This window comes from Salvelinus fontinalis, chromosome 40, assembly GCF_029448725.1.
Source record: "Salvelinus fontinalis isolate EN_2023a chromosome 40, ASM2944872v1, whole genome shotgun sequence".
Taxonomy (NCBI): Eukaryota; Metazoa; Chordata; class Actinopteri; order Salmoniformes; family Salmonidae; genus Salvelinus; species Salvelinus fontinalis.
Window position 1 is genome coordinate 17,256,825 of NC_074704.1, and position 22,727 is coordinate 17,279,551.

General features: G+C 41.7%; 1 protein-coding gene across 2 annotated transcripts in view; it reads left to right on the forward strand.

Moving 5' to 3' along the window:
- The first annotated feature begins 1,207 nt into the window (after nucleotides 1–1,207).
- Nucleotides 1,208–22,727, forward strand: part of LOC129839744 (ubiquitin carboxyl-terminal hydrolase 43-like) — a 131,241-nt gene continuing 109,721 nt past the window's right edge. For both annotated transcript variants that reach the window (XM_055907353.1, XM_055907354.1), the window contains exons 1-2: nucleotides 1,208–2,232; nucleotides 17,229–17,381. In XM_055907353.1, the coding sequence (XP_055763328.1) occupies nucleotides 1,597–2,232; nucleotides 17,229–17,381 (789 nt within the window). In that variant the 5' untranslated portion in view covers nucleotides 1,208–1,596. The remainder of the gene's footprint in view (nucleotides 2,233–17,228; nucleotides 17,382–22,727) is intronic.

Sequence of the window (22,727 nt, forward strand, 5' to 3'; positions counted from 1 at the left end):
TGAAATTAAAACCGAAACTGATTGAGAATATCAGCAGTGTATGTCCTCTGCGGTACAAAACATGCACTACCAAGTAGCAGTAAGACCATTTATTCTCTGTGTCTTTCCCATCATTCAATTCCTCCACGTGTGTGTGTCTCCAGATTGCAGTGAGGCAGGGGGATTTGCCAGCCTGACAAATTATTTTTAGGACATTTGTTTGATAGTCGTGATGAATAATCCAATCAAAGTTGATTGGTCGTGTACACAGATTTGCAGACGTAATCGCAGGTGCAGAAAAATGCTTATGTTTCTAGCTCCAACAGTGCAGTAATATCTCCAACAGTGCAGTAATATCTCCAACAGTGCAGAAATATCTCCTAACAGTGCAGTAAAATCTCCAACAGTGCATTATTAGATGAGGCATTCCATCAGAGGATAGGATAGTGCAGGTGCAGTCTATTAGGGTGCCATCACCAGGATGCAGAACAATCTCTGCTAAAACAGTAGGGGGCTCCTACACACCTCAAAAATATTATTTTCTGTTGGGACCATGTTGTAACAGAGGACATGCACCTTAGCCTACTCGTATCATGCCAATATAGATAATAGTAAAAAATTCAGACCTTGAATTGCTCTGATACAAAATGGGTTCAGTATTTGTTAGGCCTACAGAACGCTTGTAATAGTTTTGATTAAACAATACACAATAGTCCTTATCGTGCATCTAATTATAAGGGAAGCTTATAAGCCTGTTACTAAATGAGTGTCAGCAAGCTTGTTCAAGTTGTCATTAAGCCGAATATCCATCAGTTGTCCTGTCACTACGTGCGCCATCTTCAATGTGGAACACTTTAATAAATGGAACACTAGTCACGTTAATAATGTTGACATATTTTGCATTACTCATCTCATATGTATATACTGCATTCTATACTTTTCTACTGTATCTTAGTCTATGCCGCTCTGACATTGCTTGTCCATATATTAATATATTCTTAATTCCATCCCTTTACTTAGATTTGTGTGTATTGGGTTTTTGTTGTTATATTGATAGATATTACTTGTTAGATATTACTGCACTGTCGGAACTAGAAGCACAAGCATTTCGCTACACCCGCAATAACATCCGCTAAACACTTGTATGTGACCAATAAAAATGGATTTGATTTATTAATATGGTCTAAAATTGTAGGAGGGCGGGAATAACGCGCACTATCCACCACACAGCAGCGCTCGGAGTGGCGAGGGAGGGAGAGAGAAAGACCGCCAGCTGTATGTGCCTAGTAAACGACGAGGAAGTACTGAGCCTCACTACGACCGAGGACCATGGAGTTGAAGACAACTCACCTAAACGGTGGTTACTGGTTACAGGTGCCCGCTGCTTCACCATTTTACCAGCGAAACAGTATGACAAGGGCGCGCCGAGACCTGGCGGGAATTACCGGAATGTCTGAGGGACATTGTTTAGTCATGTGCCTAAACCACCGTATTATCTATTAGCGGAGACCGGAGTGGTTTCGAGAGGAGGAGGGGTAAGGGCAGACAGGTAGGAGTCTATTGCTTCAGTAGTTGTTTCGTTTTTACTTCTTGTTACCTGGTAAATAACCAACCACCATGGATAGCCACAGGGAGAGTAAGATGAGGAAACAGTCCATGAAAACCAAATCTACAAAACGCAAAGAGAAGAAATACAAAGCCGGGAAGCTTTTCAGAAGGAAATCGTTGAAGTCCGTTGGGAATTTTATGAGCAGGATACTGAAAACTTTGGGAACTTTGGCACACTTTGGCGACGTCGAGCCACCTGACGGTGAGGATGATGATGGCGGGTTCAGAGACAGCGCCGCGTGCACGTTGAGTGCCAACTCAGGGAATTTTAATAAAGATGAACTTCAGGTCTCGAGGGAGATTAAGGTGAAGAAGAGCGCCTCAACTTTGTCTTCTCATGGATCTATAAAAGACAGGCTGTCGTGGTGCTATGGCGACAAAACTCCTGGAGTCCTTGGGTTGAAGAATCATGGAAACACTTGTTTCATGAATGCGGTGGTTCAGTGCCTCAGTAATACGGACCTGCTGGCCGAGTACCTTGGTTTGGAACAATACAAGTCTGATTTGTGTCAGGGGAGAGTAAACGGAATTGTAAAAAACGAGGACGCGCAACTTGCCAGGGGTGAGGTGACCACACAGTTGGCATCCTTGGTGCGGGCGCTTTGGACCCTTGAATATACCCCTCAACTGTCCGTGGAATTCAAGGTGAGTCGCTTGTGTAAAAACACTTCAAACACAACTCATGTTTGAGGCTTAATTGGTTCATTTCCATAACAGTACCCGCTCTTGTTCACCTATAGACCTATTTACTGCTTCAGTGCGACTCTGATCATGACAAATGTTCAAAGCTCGGAGCAATCGCGTGCCCACCGAGTCGGCTACAGTTTCCAGCGCAGCATTTAATTCTAAAAGGATTGGAATTTGCGAATGATTCAAAAACAAAATAAATATTTAACTAAAGAGAACACATCGTTCCTTTCACATGAGGGTTTGTCATAGTAATAACAGTAGGCCTATGTGTGGGCGGCTATATCAACGGTTAGACTCAACAGGTTTCCACTGGGCACAAGCTGGTTGAATCAACGTTGTTTCAACATAATTTGTCAACGTATTGTGTTGTGGAATCTACATGGAAAATACATTGGATTTGAAAAAAATCATCAATCTCTTTTTGAGGGTGAAATTTCAACCACAGGAGTATGTCATCATTGTAACCAATTTTCAACATAGACATACCTTGTATGTGCTAAAATATGTTGAATTTGTAACAATGTCAGATCTTCAATGTTATATCCACAATCAGCAAAATACAATAAGCTGGAGAGTTGATTTATCTACAGCCATTCATTTGGTCTCCCATTCAGGGTTTTAATATTTGTCACTGTCTACTATCACTGACTATTACTTATCGTAGGAATGATTATTGAGAGATCTCCTAATAGCTAAATATATTTGCTGTTGCTATCGAAGTCATTCCAATGGGTAGGTTTAACAAAGTAAATGAAATGTAATCATACTTCATAAGTCATACATTGTATCATCAATGATACTATTTAGGCCTATATAGCATTTGCAAAGTCATCAACAGCTATTGTTTCAATTCAACCCAGGGTTCAACTAAAAATAGATAATACATAGATTTGGTAGATTTCACTTGTAATCTTCAAGTAAATCATACATATGTTGGATTCACCTCTATCTCAACCAAAAATCGAAGTTAAAGAATAGGATTAAGTCAAACTTTATTTAAAGTGCATTTAAAGTTAGATTAGATTTAGTCTTATTCTTTAACTTACATTTTTGGTTGAGATGGAGACGTGAATACTACATATCAATTATTAATTTGTAGTCAAACTGGATATTGAATAGTGTGGTTGTCAACGCAACCAAATATCAACATTTGAAGGAGAAGTATCTTCTGCTTGGATAGTTCCATCTGTGCCACTGACTTAGTCTGGCTTTAGTTTCAGTTTGTCTACTAATTAATAATTTATATGTTGGAATCACGTCTCCATCTCAACCAAAAATCTATGTTAAAGAATAGGACTAGATATAATCTAATCAAACTTTAAATGCACTTTAAATAACGTTTGATTTGGTCATGTTCTTTAACTTTGGCTCTTGGTTGAGATGGAGACATGAATTCAACATATCAATTATTAATTTATAAACAAACTAGAATTAAAGCCGGATTAAGTCAGTGACAACCAAACACAATTTAACATCACTTTTGCTAAACAGTAAATAACCTATTAACTTGTCGACAAGTTAACTAATGATAGGTTGGATTCACATCTCCAAATAAACTCAAAATACAGTTTAAAGAATAGAATTAAGCCAGTGGCTCAGATGAAACTATCCAAGCATTAGATATCCTTACATTTTGATATTTGGTTGTGTTGTCAACCAAACACAATTCAATACTACTTTTGTTATACAGTAAATAGCCTAAAGTCAAGGCTCTTACAAATGAAACAACATTTATTCAACTTTAAAATGAGTCACACGTCATTGGTGACATTTTGAGGTTAGCCTACTGTAACAAAAATGTTCTTATGTAATCATAGAAAGTGTGCATGTTTCAAGATAGCATGCAGATGTCCCAGGTCTGTGGAGAGCTTTACAAGTGCTATAATAATCTGTGCAGAATATCAAACAGCATTGATCACTTGTTCTATGTATTTTTAATGTAATCTCAACTGCAATCCAGGTCATTGGTTTGTGGTTTTAGATGAAGCACAGTAATAACACATTAAGTTGTTGTATAAATCCAAAATATCTGAGATGGTATTCGCCATTTGAACTTTGTTGTGCTTTTCAATGGTTGAAAGCGCGGTTATAACACATTTAGATGACAACTAAATCAAAATTCAGACATTGTTTTCCCAATGGAATTTGGTTGTGCTTTTAGATGGTTGAAAGCATAGTGATAACACATTGGGAATTCAACAAACTTCTGGCTGTCTTTATGAGTGAGTGAATAAAGGTTGAAATCTTATTGATCAACCTCTCAACCCACATTTCCACACTGAAATGATGTGGTGTGCCTAGTAGGTTGTGACTGGAGGGAGTACAGCTAAGACCAGAAGCATTTTAGCTAACCCTACGCCTAACCCGTTTCCTAACCTTAACCTACAGTAAGTCTCCTAACCTGCCACGTTAATTATCTTAATTAACCTGCTGCGTAAATTCTCTTAACCTGCTGCGAAAAAGTCATTTCTGGTCGTAGCTGTACTCCCTCTAGTCAGAACCGACTCAACAGTTCTCACGTCCTATTTCCGTGTAAGCAGACAGGTAGCATTTCAGGGGAGGAGCCTGTGGCAATGGTAAAAACAGGTGAGACATGTACGAGCAGTACAGGCAGTGTCAAAACTCCCATATGTTTGGATTCGGGTTCTCTTTTTCTTTCCCCCCAACACAAACATGGTCCAAACCATGTGTCAATGCCTATTGCCTAATGCCCATTGACCACACATCAGGGCACATTTTCTAACTAATAAGCATGCTGTGTGTGTGCCCTGTGGCTCCCACCTGCCACAAACCCGGGTGAGGTGGCTTGTCTGCATTCCCTGGATGTCCTTACTGGGTGGAAGGGAGCGGTACTTCACATGCATGGGTGGTGCACTGAGTTTACCGAATGCTGATGAGAGTGAGCCAGACCAAGTCAACACGGTGGTCAGGGACTGCCAGGAAACCAGACGGCTGAGTCTGCGCAGGTGTCTGTCTGGCCTGATGATGTATGAATATGTACAGTTGAAGTCGGAAGTTTACATACACCTTAGCCAAATATATTTAAACTCAGTTTTTCACAATTCCTGAGATGTAATCCTAGTAAAAATTCCCTGTCTTAGGTCAGTTAGGATCACCACTTTATTTTAAGAATGTGAAATGTCAGAATAATAGTAGAGAGAATTATTTATTTCAGCTTTTATTTATTTCATCACATTCCCAGTGGGTCAGAAGTTTACATACACTCAATTAGTATTTGGTAGCATTGCCTTTAAATTGTTTAACTTGGGTCAAACGGTTCGGGTAGCCTTTCACAAGCTTCCCACAGTAAGTTGGGTGAATTTTGGCCTATTCCTCCTGACAGAGCTGGTGTAACTGATTCAGGTTTGTAGGCCTCCTTGCTCACACACGCTTTTTCAGATCTGCCCACAAATTTTCTATGGGATTGAGGTCAGGGCTTTGTGATGGCCACTCCATTACCTTGACTTTGTTGTCCTTAAGCCATTTTGCCACAACTTTGGAAGTATGCTTGGGGTCATTGTCCATTTGGAAGACCCATTTGCGACCAAGCTTTAACTTCCTGACTGTTGTCTTGAGATGTTGCTTCAATATATCTACATCCTTTTCCTTCCTCGTGATTAGAGGTCGACCGATTATGATTTTTCAATGCCGATACCGATTTTTGGGGGACCAAAAAAAGCCGATACCGATTAATCGGACGAATTTTATATATATATTTGTAATAAGGACAATTACAACAATACTGAATGAACAATGAACACTTTTATTTTACCATAATATAATACATCAATAAAATCAATTTAGTCTCAAATAAATAATGAAACATGATCAATTTGGTTTAAATAATGCAAAAACGAAGTGTTGGAGAAGAAATTAAAAGTGCAATATATGCCATGTAAAAAAGTTAACGTTTAAGTTCCTTGCTCAGAACATGAGACCATATAAAAGCTGGTGGTTCCTTTCAACATGAGTCTTCAATATTCCCAGGTAAGAATTTTTAGGTTTGAGTTATTATAGGAGTATTTCTCTCTATACCATTTGTATTTCATATACCTTTGATTATTGGATGTTCTAATAGGAACTTTATTATTGCCAGCCTAATCTCGGGAGTTGATAGGCTTGAAGTCATAGACAGTGCAGAGCTGCTGGCAAACGCAGGAAAGTGCTGTTTGAATGAAGGCTTACGAGCCTGCTGCTGCCTACCACCGCTCAGTCAGACTGCGCTATCAAATCATAGACTTAATTATAATATAATAACACACAGAAATACGAGCCTTAGGTCATTAATATGGTCAAATCCTGAAACTATCATTACGAAAACAAAACGTTTATTCTTTCAGTGAAATACGGAACCGTTCCGTATTTTATCTAACGGGTGGCATCCATAGGTCTAAATATTCCTGTTACATTGCACAACCTTCAATGTTATGTCATAATTATGTAAAATTCTGGCAAATTAGTTCGCAACGAGCCAGGCGGCCCAAACTGTTGCATATACCCTGACTCTGCGTTCAATGAACGCAAGAGTAGTGACACAATTTGCCTAGTTAATATTGCCTGCTAACATGAATTTCTTTTAACTAAATATGCAGGTTTAAAAAAATATATATGCTTCTGTGTTTTGATTTTAAGAAAGGCATTGATGTTTATGGGTAGGTACATTCGTGCAACGATTGTGCTTTTTTCGCAAATGCGCTTTTGTTAAATCATCCCCCGTTTGGCGAAGTTGGCTGTCTTTGTTAGGAAGAAATGGTCTTCACACAGTTCGCAACGAGCCAGGCGGCCCAAACTGCTGCATATAGCCTGACTCTGTTGCACAGAACGCAAGAGAAGTGACACAATTTTCCTAGTTAAAAGTAATTAATGTTAGCAGGCAATATTAACTAAATATGCAGGTTTAAAAATATATACTTGTGTATTGATTTTAAGAAAGGCATTGATGTTTATGGTTAGGTACACATTGGTGCAACGACAGTGCTTTTTTCGCGAATGCGCTTGTTAAATCACCCGTTTGGCGAAGTAGGCTGTGATTCAATGATAAATTAACAGGCACCGCATCGATTATATGCAACGCAGGACAAGCTAGATAAACTAGTAATATCATCAACATGTGTAGTTAACTAGTGATTAAGTTAAGATTGATTGTTTTTTATAAGATAAGTTTAATGCTAGCTAGCACCTTACTGTGGCTCTTGCTGCACTCGCATAACAGGTAGTCAGTCTTCCACGCAGTCTCCTCGTGGAGTGCAATGTAATCGGCCTTAATCGGTGTCTAAAAATGCTGATTACCGATTGTTATGAAAACTTGAAATCGGCCCTAATTAATCGGCTATTCCGATTAATCGGTCGACCTTTACTCGTGATACCATTTATTTTGTGAAGGGCACCAGTCCCTCCTGCAGCAAAGCACTCCCACAACATGATGCTGTCACACCAGTGCTTCACGGTTGGGATGGTGTTCTTCGGCTTGCAAGCCTCCCCCTTTTTCCTCCAAACATAACGATGGTCATTATGGCCAAACAGTTTCATCAGACCAGAGGACATTTCCCCATGTGCAGTTGCAAACCGTAGTCTGGCTTATTTATGGCGGTTTTGGAGCAGTGGCTTCTTCCTTGCTGAGCGGAAATAGGACTTGTTTTACCTTGGATATAGATACTTTTGTACCTGTTTCCTCCAGCATCTTCACAAGGTCCTTTGCTGTTGTTCTGGGATTGATTTGCACTTTTCGCACCAAAGTATGTTCATCTCTAGGAGACAAAACGCGTCTCCTTCATGAACGGTATGACGGCTGCGTGGTCCCATGGTGTTTATACTTGTGTCCTATTGTTTGTACAGATGAACGTGGTACCTTCAGGCATTTGGAAATTGCTCCCAAGGATGAACCAGACTTGTGGAGGTCTACAATTATTTTTCTGAGGTCTTGGCTGATATCTTTAGATTTTCCCACGATGTCAAACAAAGAGGCACTGAGTTGACCTCCAATTGACTCAAATGATGTCAATTAGCCTATCAGAAGCTTCTAAAGCCATGACATATTTTTCTGGAATTTCCAAGCTGTTTAAAGGCACAGCCAACTTAGTGTATGTAAACTTCTGACCCACTGGAATTGTGAGACAGTGAATTATAAGTGAAATAATCTGTCTGTAAACAATTGTTGGAAAAATTACTTGTGTCATGCACAAAGTAGATGTCCTAACCGACTTGCCAAAACTATAGTTTGTTAACAAGAAATTTGTGGAGTGGTTGAAAAACGAGTTTTAATGACTCCAACCTAAGTGTATGTAAACTTCTGACTTCAACTGTATGTCTATGGTCTGGCCCCACAGGGACACCTGTGGCTGGTCATCCAGGGGCACAGTGCCCAAAGCTAATACCCCCGGGCCTGGATTAATGACATTGCTCACTCTCATTTACTGGACCTAACCTTTGGACCTATGCTGCAAATATAGATGGTACCAGAATTCTGTATTAGAACATTTTGATTTGGTTCGGCTAATAGGCTTTAAGCTAATTATGCTTCCAGCAGTAATTTGTGGAAATCGAACTGCGATGCAAAGATAGAGGGCTTTGAGGTGAAGGATTTCAGAAGCGTCAGAACAGGTAGGGCAAAGTGAGATACTTTTTGAAGTTTATACGTTAAGTTTTGTGTGCAGTCATTCAAAATGTAGTACTCAGATCTATTGAATAATCAATTGCCCTTGGGTATAGGTTTTCCCATCCATTCATTCTAATTCATTCCCTCCTCTCACTGCAGTTGTACGGATGGCTTTGACTTGAACAATACACTGATTTCTATCTGTTGGTCCTCTTTGGGTGAGATGAGGATGTTTACTGCTGTAGCAGTGCAGCCCAGTGCATTTAGCCTGGGAAAGGTGAGCAAGCTCCACTGGTGCGTATGGAGAGTGCAGCAGTGAGATCCAAAACAAACAAGACATTGTGTTGGTGAAAGACAGGAAAACACCCACCCATCCATTTACTCCTGTCCCCCGTAGGAATGGTACTAGTTTGTGATGAGGAAGGATTCTGCACAGGGGTTCTTTGACAGCTAATTGTTATTATCAATGTCAGTGTGCTTTTAAAGAGCACTAGTCAGAGGCATTGGTCTGGTGAACAAGTTCAACAGTGACTGAGTGAGGATAAAAGTTGACTCTGCGAGCTTTTCCCTCCCCTCACTTTCCTTGCTGAGTCTGGAGGTGGTGGTTGTATCATGTTTCTCCATGACTCCTGTGTAGGCGGTGGTGGGTGCGAGTGGGTGTCATGTTGGTTGTTTTGGAGCACAGACAGAGATGCAGTGTTTGTGTTTTCCTGTCTCTGCTTTCTTTCAAGAGCTACGGTACTCACACACACACAGTCTCTCTCTCTCTCTCTCTCTCTTTCTCTCTCTCTCTCTCTACTCAGAAAAGCTCTGACAATATAATGAAAAACACAGTGAGAAATATGTCTGTGATATGGCTATGTAAGTACTGCAATTTGAGCGCATTTCCGCTGGATGTATTCACCACCATGATTAATGGTCTAGGTTCAATGGGGGGGTTAATCAATTTCAACTACGCTAGGCTGTAAGACCACCCAATCACGTAGAAGGTGGCTGGAACGACATTACTCCCCACTTTATCTTAGTGAAGGGAATGGCACAGAAACCGCTAAAGGAGCAATCGGCAATATTTACAGCTGTTCAGTGGTCATTTTAATTAATGATATACAGGACACCCATTGATTCTTGAAAAATACAACACAAATGCCTCATGAGCTTAGTACAACTGTCTTACCCTACCATATCCCAAATGATGAGGTTATTCTACTCCATTGTTCAGCTTTTTTGTAAATTACGTGGTAGGGGTGCCGTTTGGCCACCCGAAATATGTACTAGTGATTGTGCCATTAGGATATAGTAACAGCTCAGACCTTCGTTCTTCCCAAACAATTACACATTTACTGTCTCCAATATAAGTCGTGGAGCCTGCGTCCCAAATGGCACCCTATTACCTATAAAGTGCACTATTTTTTTTACCAGAGCCCTATGGGCCCTGCTCAAAAGTAGTGCATTTTATAGGAAGTAGGGTACCATTTGGGATGCAGCTATAGGAGTTTAAACTTCTCCATTACAATAGTGTTAACAGAGAGCCTTTCCCAGGCTGTAAACCACTCAGAGATGATTATGACCAATCGCAATTCATCCTTTGTTTCCTTCTCTATTCTTGATGGTAGTAAATCACACATTAGGGTCATCGTCGCGGAGACAAGGCAAAGGCTTTGGGCTTTACTCTGTCGACACACTGGCAGCATATCTGGAGGAGGATTTCATGTTATGTTACCGAGACTCTTGGGGAAATTAAATCTTGGAGAGCCTTGCACCCAAAATCTTATGTTGTCTTGCCATAATTAATAGTAGTTTTCATTCTTTTGGAGGTGAATACATGGACATGAAGTCTAGCATCCAAACTAGTATGTCCTCTGCCATCATATATATTTTTTGGGGTGAATTCAGATACAGTATAACTCAGATTAATCAGGATCAAAGAGTTTTAGGCTTAAAAAACTCAGACGGGGGCGTCTAGCGTGGGGAGCCAGGAGACAGGCAAGAGCATTTGCTTGGTGGCCGGGACTGTGGTGGGCCGAGGTTTGTGTTTCTCTCCCTGGGTCGTCTGGAGCTCAGCTGAGATTGATGAGTGGAAAGAATGACGAAAATGAGAGAGGGAACGAGGGAGGTAGAGTATGGGGGAAAAGAGGGAGCAGAAGGGGGAGGCTTTATCGAGTGGCGGGAATGGAAGGAGAGGCAGGGCAGGAGAGGAATTAAGTGATGACACGTCAGTGTCTGCCTGGTCAGCGGAGGAAAGGATCGCCAACCAGCAACACAAGGCTGCTGTAGAAAAATGTAAAAGGAATAGAGGTGCCAGAAATGATGGTGATGGATACCGTCCAGGCTCATTCCCACTAGGCAGCAACATCTACTCTTGCGTGTGTGTGTGCCCAAGCTCTTGCTTGTGCGTGTCAACATCACAACCTCCAAAGCTTATGTAATATCATAATTCCTCATGGTTCTCCCTCCCAGACTGTCATTGTGGAATCTAACAAAGTCCATTTGACAGGCCAGGTTGGGGTGAGGTGAGTTGGGGTGACCCTGTAAATGTGTTTTTGAAGGAGAGGAGTCATTTTGTTAATGTATGGCACATTCCTAGTCCCGATGGAGCTCTCCTTATACCTCGCTGTTTACACTGAAGGTGATGTGGGGTACTTGTGAGACCAATGCTAAAGAGGGGAAAGTCAAACACTCTCCAGCTCACTGTCTTGGATGCCAGGGCAGGCGTGGTGTGTGTGAGTGTGTGTGTGTGTGTGTGCGTGCGTGCATGCGCGCGTGCGTGTGTGTGTGTGTGATGTTATTGCCTGAGTGTGGGGGTCTCAACCTCTTCTTAGATGTGAGAGGGTGAGAGAGGTCAACTGCCCCTGGAGACTGTGCAGGTTAATGGTGTACCTGTGTTTATTGAAGAGGCTAGGTTAGGTCACCCTCAACTGTATTTTGAGTGTTTGCAATCATTTCTATCTCTCTATCTGTCTCTAGTCTCACCCTCCAGCAAATGTTTGCCTCACCTCTCTAGTAAAAAGTAACTTGCAAGGCACCATGACATGGCGGAAGGGGAGTGCACTGTAGTACCGTATAGTCTGCCTATGTGTACTGTGGTTATGGAATAAGGTGCATATTCACCATGGAGACCAGCAGTACCCTAAAGACAGCTGAGGAGTACAAATATATTTTAAAGAGGGGAGCAAATATGGTCTGGCATCATCACCTGTCACACAGTGACACACACACAAAGTCATAAATCATTCAATCCAACAAACTATGTATAAAACACATTTGACATTTCTACTTCTTGACATAGTAATCGTTGGCTATCCGATTCAAAATGTCCCAACCAACACATTTTACACCCAGGTTCTCTCAAATCCCTTCAATGATTACCAAATAGCCTGGATTATTATTCCCATGCTCCCGGTGGGGACAGAAACACAGTATATCAGGTTTGTTTTGGCACCTTCATGGCCTGTCATTAAATGTTAGTGTCAGGTGTCTAAGCTGTCTGTCTGTGATTTGGTTGGTTATGATGATGATGATAAATGGAGGCTGATACAGGCTTACTCAAACAGGCCTAAAAATGTTAGAGAATGTTATTCGTACTACTTTGGTGGGATTACGCCTCTATCTCCTCTCAGGCATAGGGTGGGTGTGAAAAGTAAATACTATGTTGATATGTCTATGCAGATATCAAGGGGAATTCCTTTGAACAAGAAGTGCAATCTGTTTTTGAAGGATGGGGTGGTGTCCTTACTAGAGGTCGACCGATTATTCGGAATGGCCGATTAATTAGGGACGATTTCAAGTTTTTTGGACACCGATTTTTATTTATTTATGAGATGTTTCTTTTTAACACCTTTATTTAACTAGGCAAGTCAGTTAAGAACAAATTCTTATTTTCAATGGCGGCCTAGGAACGGTGGGTTAACTGTCTTGTTCAGGGGCAGAACGATAGATTTTTACTTCTGGGATTCAATCTTGCAACCTTATGGTTAACTAGTCCAACGCTCTATCCACCTGCCTCTCATTGCACTCCACGAGGAGCCTGCCTGTTACGCGAATGCAGTAAGAAGTCACGGTAAGTTGCTAGCTAGCATTAAACTTATCTTATAAAAAACATTCAATCAATCAATCACAATCACTAGTTAACTACACATGGTTGATAATATTACTAGTTTATCTAGCGTGTCCTGCGTTGCATATAATCGATGCGGTGCGTATTTGCGAAAAGGACTGTCGTTGCTCCAACGTGTACCTAACCATAAACATCAATGCCTTTCTTAAAATCAATACACAAGTATATATTTTTAAACCTCCATATTTAGTTAATATTGCCTGCTAACATGAATTTCTTTGTGTCACTTCTCTTGCAACAGAGTCAGGGTATATGCAGCAGTTTGGGCCGCTTCACTGTGTGAAGACTATTTCTTCCAAATAAAGACAGCCAACTTCTCCAAACGGGGGAGGATTTAACAAAAGCGCATTTGCGAAAAAAGCACAATCGTTGCACGAATGTACCTAACCATAAACATCAATGCCTTTCTTATAATCAATACACAGAAGTATATATTTTTAAACCTGTATATTTAGCTAAAAGAAATCCAGGTTAGCAGGCAATATTAACCAGGTGAAATTGTGTCACTTTTCTTGCGTTCATTGCATGCAGAGTCAGGGTATATGCAACAGTTTGGCCCGCCTGGCTCGTTGCGAACTAATTTGCCAGAATTTTACGTAATTATGACATAACATTGAAGGTTGTGCAATGTAACAGGAATATTTAAACTGATGGATGCCACCCGTTAGATAAAATACGGAATGGTTCCGTATTTCACAGAAAGAATAAACGTTTTGTTTTCGAGATGATAGTTTCCGGATTCGACCATATTAATGATCTAAGGCTCGTATTTTTGTGTGTTATTATGTTATAATTAAGTCTATGATTTGAAAGAGCAGTCTGACTGAGCGATGGTAGGCACCAGCATGCTCGTAAGCGTTCATTCAAACAGCACTTTTGTGCGTTTTGCCAGCAGCTCTTCGCAATGCTTCAAGCATTGCGCTGTTTATGACTTCAAGCCTATCAACTCCCGAGATTAGGCTGGTGTAACCGATGTGAAATGGCCAGCTAGTTAACGGGGTGCGCGCTAATAGCGTTTCAAACGTCACTCTCTCTGAGACTTGGAGTAGTTGTTCCCCTTGCTCTGCATGGGTAGCGCTGCTTCGAGGGTGGCTGTTGTCAAGGTGTTCCTGGTTCGAGCCCAGGTAGGGGCGAGGAGAGGGACGGAAGCTATACTGTTACACTGGCAATACTAAAGTGCCTATAAGAACATCCAATAGTCAAAGGTATATGAAGTACAAATCATATAAAGAGAAATAGTCCTATAATTCCTATAATAACTACAACCTAAAACTTCTTACCTGGTAATATTGAAGACTCATGTTAAAAGGAACCACCAGCTTTCATATGTTCTCATGTTCTGAGCAAGGAACTTAAACGTTAGCTTTCTTACATGGCACATATTGCACTTTTACTTTCTTCTTCAACAATTTGTTTTTGCATTATTTAAAACAAATTGAACATGTTTCATTATTTATTTGAGGCTAAATTGATTTTATTGATGTATTATATTAAGTTAAAATAAGTGTTCATTCAGTATTTTTGCAATTGTCATTATTACAAATAAATTTAGAAAACCGTCCGATTAATCGGTATCGGCTTTTTTGTTCCTCCAATAATCGGTATCGGTATCGGCGTTGAAAAATCATAATCGGTCGACCTCTAGTCCTTACTTACTTAGCAACAGTGCTGATGTCCAGACCCATTAACATGCCATAGTAGCAGGATCACCTCTAGACGTCAACACAACAAAATGTGTGCACACAGCAGAACATAACCCCTCTTTCCAAGCACTCCTTCTCTCAATCCCCTGTCCTAATGAAGCTATCACAGCTCTGTGATGTCATCAGGTTTCTGCTTCCCAGACACAGCGGGCCCACGGTAACCTTGGACACATCGGTTGCTGTCCCCACCACTCTCTCCGCCACCTCCGTTTCTGTTTCCCCCTTTCCCTTTTACCCTTTCTGGCGTAGCAACATAACATAACATAACTGCACTGTCCTTTAAAAGGCAGAGAGAGTGACTAGGATTAGTGAAAAAAGGCTGTGTCTGAAATGGCACGCTATTCCCTATATAGCGCACTACTTTTGACCAGAACCCTTGTCAAAAGTAGTGCACTACATAGGGAATAAGATGCCATTTCAGATACAGCCACAGTCAACATGTCTACTCCCTCGGAGGGCCCTCTTCATAATGATTAAGCTCATTAGTGGTCCATCTCAGGTAGTAGGGAGGTAGGGGGCCTCGCATCCTGTCCTGTGTTTATATTTAGAACACTGGCGCTGTGATGCAGCATTTTTTTATGAAGCATGGAGGAGTGTCTGGAATCGGGCTTTGTTACTCAGAGGGCGGAGGGAGGAATGGAGAGAGTTGAGGGGGGGAGAAGAGAGAAGGAGAGAGGGAGAGAGAGAGATGGCTGGTGGGAATGGAAAGTAGCCACCTGGATGTCCTGATGGTGTTGTTATTAGCTACGCCCATCACTGTCTCAAGGAGAGCCAGGGTTGGGTGGATTACTTTCTAAATGTTACAGTTACTAGTTACTAATCCAAAATTTTAATCAGTAACATAACTTTTGGATTGCCCAAACTCGGTAACGTAATCTGATTACTTTCCGTTACTTTTGGATTACTTTACCCGTAAGAGGCATTAGAACAAGACAACAATTATCAATCAATCGCATTTGGTGTGTCATCGTAACATAGTGGCCTCTGACTTTGGTCAGGTGTAACAAACTTTAACTTCCCATATTTTCAATGCAAAATGTAAAGTCATTGATAAAACAGAAAGGTGTCATAATATATTCTACATGACCAAAACTATGTGGACACCTGCTCACCTAACATCTCATTCCAAAATCATGGCCGTTAATATGGTGTCGCCCCCCCCCCTTTCTGCTATAACAGCCTCCATTCTTCTGGGTAGGCTTTCCACTAGATGTTGGAACATTGCTGCGGGGACTTGCTTCCATTCAGCCACAAGAGCATTAGTGAGATCGGGCACTGATGTTGGGCGATTAGGCCTGGCTCGCAGTAGGTATTTCAATTCATCCCATAGGTGTTTGGTGCGGTTTAGGTCAGGGCTCTGTGCAGGCCAGTCAAGTTCTTCCACACCGATCTCGACAAACCATTTCTGTATGGACCTCGCTTTGAAACAGGAAAGAGCCTTCCCCAAACTGTTGCCACAAAGTTGGAAGCACATAATCGTTTAGAATGTCATTGTATGCTGTAGCGTTAAGATTTCCCTTCACTGGAACTAAGGGGCCAAGAAAAACTTGAAAAACAGCCCCAGACCATTATTCCTCCTCCACCAAACTTTACACTTGGCACTATACATTCGGGCAGTTAGCGTTCTTCTGGCATCTGCCAAACTCAGATTCCTCTGTCGGACTGCCAGATGGAGAAGCTTGACTCATCACTCTAGAGAACGCATTTGCTCTGCTCCAGAGTCCAATGGTGGCGAGCTTTACACCACTCCAGTCGACGCTTGGCAGTGCACATGGTGATCTTGGGCTTGTGTGCGACTGCCCGGCCTAGGAAACCCATTTCATGAAGCCCCCGACGAACCTTTCTTGTGCTGACATTGCTTCCAGAGGCAGTTTGGAACTCGGTAGTGAGTGTTGCAACCGAGGGCAGACAATTTTTACAAGCTACGAGCTTCAGCACTCGGAGGTACCATTCTGTGAGCTTGTGTGGCCTACCACTTCACGGCTGAGCCGTTGTTGCTCCTAGACATTTCCACATTTCCACTAATTTTAAGGTGTGTCCAAATACTTCTGGTGATGTAGTGTATTTTTTCGCAAACATCATTTCTGAATTTAAAAGTAATCCAAGAAGTATCTGTAATCTGATGACAATATTTTTTCTGGTAACGTAACTCAGTGGTTCCCAAACTGTGGTGCGTGCCCGGGGGGGTGGGGGAGGGGTCGTTGTTTAGAAAAATATATATTTTAAGGAACTCAGTCTGGCTTTCAACTTACTCTTGAAAGTTGTAATAGATGCCATTTTCGAAATTGGGTAGTGCATCATCAGTTCTTCTGTTCATGTTAGTCTTTGCATACCTTGGAGAGCTATTTATAACATGTCAGAAATGTCCAGATCAGCCTACATAATATTTTGACCATGTTCGATATTCCCTGTTTGGTTGACCGGTCAGCCTGTAACTCTAAGGTTAATATCTTTGAGCTTCTACTGTAGTTTGTTGGAAAGTCGTTTTATGTCTTTTGTAATGTCCTCATCTGATTTCCTCCTCCCTGTCTGTCCCCAGAGTATTGTGTCCAAGTACGGCTCTCAGTTCAGGGGGAACTCTCAGCACGATGCCCTGGAGTTCCTGCTCTGGCTCTTGGACCGGGTCCATGAGGATGCCAACCCCACCACCAATAACAACCACAGCAGCAGCAAGACCAAAGCCAACGGAAAGGTAGGAGCAGACCAAACACTGTCATAAAGTCTAGATGTGTTTATCTGTCATGAAACCCAAAGACATTCAGGTATCATAGACATTGTCTTGTGTTGACATCTCAACATAAGAACACCTGTCACCAAACTGAAACATCTTGAAAAATAATGATCACTATTGTGATCGATCGGTCCTGACTCATGACACATTATAGATATACTGTAGCCAACAAGTTAGCTGAGGTAAGGTTTTTGGCTGATGGTAGTACTCTGTTATCAAACTGTGGCTGCAATCCAAAATGCAAAGAGCTCTCTGCATTCTACAGTAGCAGCTTCGGCAGTCTCAGCTGTGTGAGAGCAGAGGTACAGTTGCAGAGGCCCATAATAGCTCCTTATTCAGGTGGAAGAGTTGCAGAGGCTTGAGTCATCATATCACCTGGGTCCCACACATGAGCACACACGTCTTGCCTTGCTCATCGACTAACTTACTTTAGAGCGGGACACGTACACACACACGTGCATAGTGTAGGGTGGGGCCGTTGGGACGAGAGATTGCTACGAGAGATTGCTACCGCTAGGGCCACCGCTGGGCCACCTTTGCTAAATGAATATAGGAGAAACGCTGGACTACTAAACAAACTTGAGATTGAACTTGGTTAGCATGTATCAACATGTATTTTTTTGCATTCAATTGAGTCATATTGAGTCATATTGTAAGCCTTGGATTTGCTCACGACCTAACCAGGTTACTCCTAGTGCAGTAGAGCAAAACAGCTCTGAGGTTCCCATGAGTGCAGATTTCTCTTCTCAAGAGATACAATAGAGACTCAATATGAAGAGCTTGTCTCAATGATAACAAAGCGAATTCCTGGTCCTTTCATGTGTCCAACACTGGCCATTATGACTATTAACTGTCTTCATATACAGTATACAGTATATATATATATACAGTATATATATATATATGACGAACTGACTTGTTGTAAAGGTGGCATCCTATGACGGTGTCACGTTGAAAGTCACTGAGCTCTTCAGTAAAGGCCATTCTACTGCCAATGTTTGTCTATGGAGATTGCATGGCCGTGTGCTTGACTTTAAACACCTGTCAGCAACGGGTGTAGCTGATATAGTCAAATCTACTAATTTGAAGGTGTGTCCAAATACTTTTGGTGATGTGTATTTTTTCGCAAACATCCTTTCTGAATTTAAAAGTAATCCAATAAGTATCTGTAATCTGATGACAACATTTTTTCTGGTGTGTGTGTATATATATATATATATACAGTGCATTCAGAAAGTATTCAGACCCCTTGACTTTTTCCACATTTAAAAACAAATTGTCTAATCAATCTACACAAAATACCCCATAATGACAAAGCGAAAACAGGTTTTTAGACATTTTTGCATATTTATTAAAAATAGAAAACTGAAATACCTGTTTTACACAATTATTCAGACCCTTTGCTACGAGACTCGAAATTGAGCTCAGGTGCACCCTGTTTTCATTGATCATCCTTGAGACGTTTGTACAACTTGATTGGAGTCCACCTGGGGTAAATTCAATTGATTGGACATGATTTAGAAAGGCACACACCTGTCTATATAAGGTCCCGCAGTTGACAGTGCATGTCAGAGCAAGAACCAAGCCATGAGGTCGAAGGAATTGTCCGTAGACCTCTGAGACAGGATTGTGTTGAGGCACAGATCTGGAGAAGGGTACCAAAAAATGGTCCCCAAGAACACAGTGGCCTCCATTATTCTTAAATGGTAGAAGAGGAACCCAATGGTCACTCTGCCAGAGCTCCAGAGTTCCTCTGTGGAGATGGGTTAAACTTCCAGAAGGCCAACCAACTCTGCAGAACTCCACCAATCAGGCCTTTATGGTAGAGTGGCCAGACGGAAGCCACTATTCAGTAAAAGGCACATGACAGCCCGCTTGGAGTTTGCCAAAAGGCACCTAAAGGACTCTCAGATCATGAGAAACAAGATTCTCTGGTCTGATGAAACCAAGATTGAACTCTTTGGCCTGAATGCCAAGCGTCACGCCTGGAGGAAACCTGGCACCATCCCTACGGTGAAACATGGTGATGGCAGCATCATGCCGTGGGGATTGTTTTTCAGCGGCAGGGACTGAGAGATTAGTCAGGATCGAGGGAAACATGAACGGAGCAAAGTACAGAGAGATCCTTGATGAAAACTTGCTTGCAGAGTGCTCAGGACCTCAGACTGGGGCAAAGATGCACCTTCCAACAGTACAACAACCCTAAGCACAAAGCCAAGGCAAGGCAGGAGTGGCTTCGGGACAAGTCTCTAAATGTACTTGAGTGGTCCAGCCAGAGCCCGGACTTGAACCCGATCGAACATCTCTGGAGAGACCTGAAAATAGCTGTGCAGTGACGCTCCCCATCCAACCTGACAGAGCTTGAGAGGATCTGCAGAGAAGATTGTGAGAAACTCACCAAATACAGGTGTGCCAAGCTTGTAGCGTCATACCCAAAATGACTCGAAGCTGTAATTGCTGCCAAAGGTGCTTCAACAAAGTACTGAGTAAAAGGTCTGAATTCTTATGTAAATGTGTTATCTCAATTTTTATTTTTAATACATTTGCTAAAATTTCTAAAAAACATTTTTTCTTTGTCATTATGGGCTATTGTGTCTAGATTGAAGAGGATTTAAAAAATAAAATCTATTTTAGAATAAGGCTGTAGCGTAACAAGATTTTGAAAAAGTCAAGGGGTCTGAATACTTTCCGAAGGCACTGTATATGTGTGTGTGTGTGTGTGTGTGTGTGTATATATATATATATATATATATATATATATATATATATATATATATATATATATATATATATATATATATATATATTTCTAGTGTTAAACAAATCAAAATATTATTTGATATTCTTCAAAGTAGCCACCTTTGCCTTGACAGTTTTGCATACTCTTGACATTCTCACAACCAGCTTCATGAGGTAGTCACCTGGAAAAGACATTTCAATTAACTGGTGTGCCTTGTTTAAAGTTAATTTGTGGAATTTCTTTCCTTCTTATTAATGCGTTTGAGCCAATCAGTTGTGTTGTGACAAGGTAGGGGTGGTATACAGAAGATAGCCCTATTTGGCAAGAACAGCTCAAATAAGCAAAGAGAAACGACAGTCCATCATTACTTTAAGACATGAAGGTCAGTCAATCCGGAAAATTTCAAGAACTTTGAAAGTTTCTTCAAGTGCAGTCGCAAAAACAATGAAGCACTTTGACGAAACTGGCTTTCATGAGGACCGCCACAGAAAAGGAAGACCCAGAGAGTTACCTCTGCTACAGAGGATAAATGCATTAAAGTTAACTGCACCTCAGATTGCAGCCCAAATATTGCTTCATAGAGTTTAAGTAACAGACACATCTAAACATGAGCTGTTCAGAGGAGACTGTGTGAATCAGGCCTTCGTGGTCTAATTGCTCCCAAGAAACCACTACTAAAGGACACCAATAAGAAGACAAGACTTGCTTGGGCCAAGAAACATGAGCAATGGACATTAGACTGGTGGAAATCTGTCCTTTGGTCTGATGAGTCCAAATTTGATATTTTTGGTTACATCCACTGTGTCTTTGTGAGACGCAGAGTAGGTGAACGGATGATCTCCGCATGTGTGATTCCCACCGTGAAGCATGGAGGAGGAGGTGTGATGGTGTGGGGGTGCTTTGCTGGTGACACTGTCTGTGATTTATTTAGAATTCAAGGCACACTTAACCAGCATGTCTACCACAGCATTCTGCAGCGATATACGCCATCCCATCTGGTTTGCGCTTAGTGGGGGGGAAAAAAATTCAACAAGACAATGACCCAACACACCTCCAGGTTGTGTAAGGGCTATTTGACCATGAAAGAGAGTGATGGAGTGCTGCATCAGATGACCTGGCCTCCACAATCACCCGACCTCAACCCAATTGAGATGGTTTGGGATGAGTTGGACTGCAGAGTGAAGGAAAAGAAGCCAAAAGTGCTCAGCATATGTGGAAACTCCTTCAAGGTGAAGCTGGTTGAGAGAATGCCAAGAGTGTGCAAAGCTGTCATCAAGGCAAAGGGTGGCTATTTTAAAGAATCTAAAATCTAAAATTTTGATGTATTCACTATTATTCTACATGTAGAAAATAGTAAATATAAAGAAAAATCCTTAAAGAAGTAGGTGTGTCCAACCGTTTGACTGGTACTGTGTATATACAGTATATGTATTACAATAAACAAACATAGTCAAAAACAATAGACAACATAACTGCCTATTAACTGTCTTGATGAGAGGCGGGTCATCAGCTTAATGAGCAGGCCTCCTCGTTAGAAGAGTCGACCAATAGCACAGGCCGCTGGCTAAGGAATGAAGGCCCTCTCCTCAGCTCCTCTTGCATTGCCTGAAGAGAATAGTACAAAAGCACCGTACTTGTTATATTCACCCAGCCAGGTCACAGAAATCAATTAATGCATTTGAGGAAAAAGAGACACGGAATGTGTGGGATGAGGCCTCTATATAATCCCATTCCCTTGACGACCCGGGTCCCTTTCTCAATGGGAATGATGAGTCTAGCCACTGCGGCTTCTGAGTGTTGTGTCACTCATGGCTGTATTACTATTTACCCACCGGGGCCTCTGAAACGGGCCATTGTGTGTGTGTGTTTGTGTGTAGCAGGAGATGTTGTTGAAGTGGCAGCCCGCTGTGTGATGCCCCCTCTCATTCTCTCTCTTTCCATCCTTCTCAGTTCTCCTCTGGCTGCTGCTGCAGAGGGGAAGGGATCAGAGGAGGGTGTACTGCATTGGCAGAGAAAGCACGGCATACTATGACTTATAAATGTGGATGTGATCTCTAATAAATTTAATGTAAATACACATTGCCCCTTTAGGGTGTGCGATGGATACAATGATGCCTCGCTTCGTTGCTCTTCATCCGTATCCTCTTTGGCTGTTGCTCATCTGCGTTCGCTATTATTAGCCAATGAAGTCCTTATTCTCATTGACTGCCATCGTGACACCTCCTTATAGCTAATGCCTTTCTCTGTGGCTAAACTATAGAGGAGGCCCTTTATGCCACGTCAACAGCTCAGGGCTCTGGTTGTCATTAGCCGCTGCTGAATCATGGCTCCATAAAGCCGCTTTGCCGCCGACGCCTCGGCCCGAGAAAGAAGAAGCTATTTCAGAGAACGCTGTGTGTATGTGTGTGTGATCCATTTCCATTATTTTCAGTAATTTAATTAATTCTCTGTTTGTTTATAGCTCCATCTTTCTCACCTCCCTCATCTCCTCTACTCTCCTCTCCTCCTCCATCCTACTCTCTCTCTCTCTCCATTGACTGGTGTTGGAACACTGATTGTGTGCATCG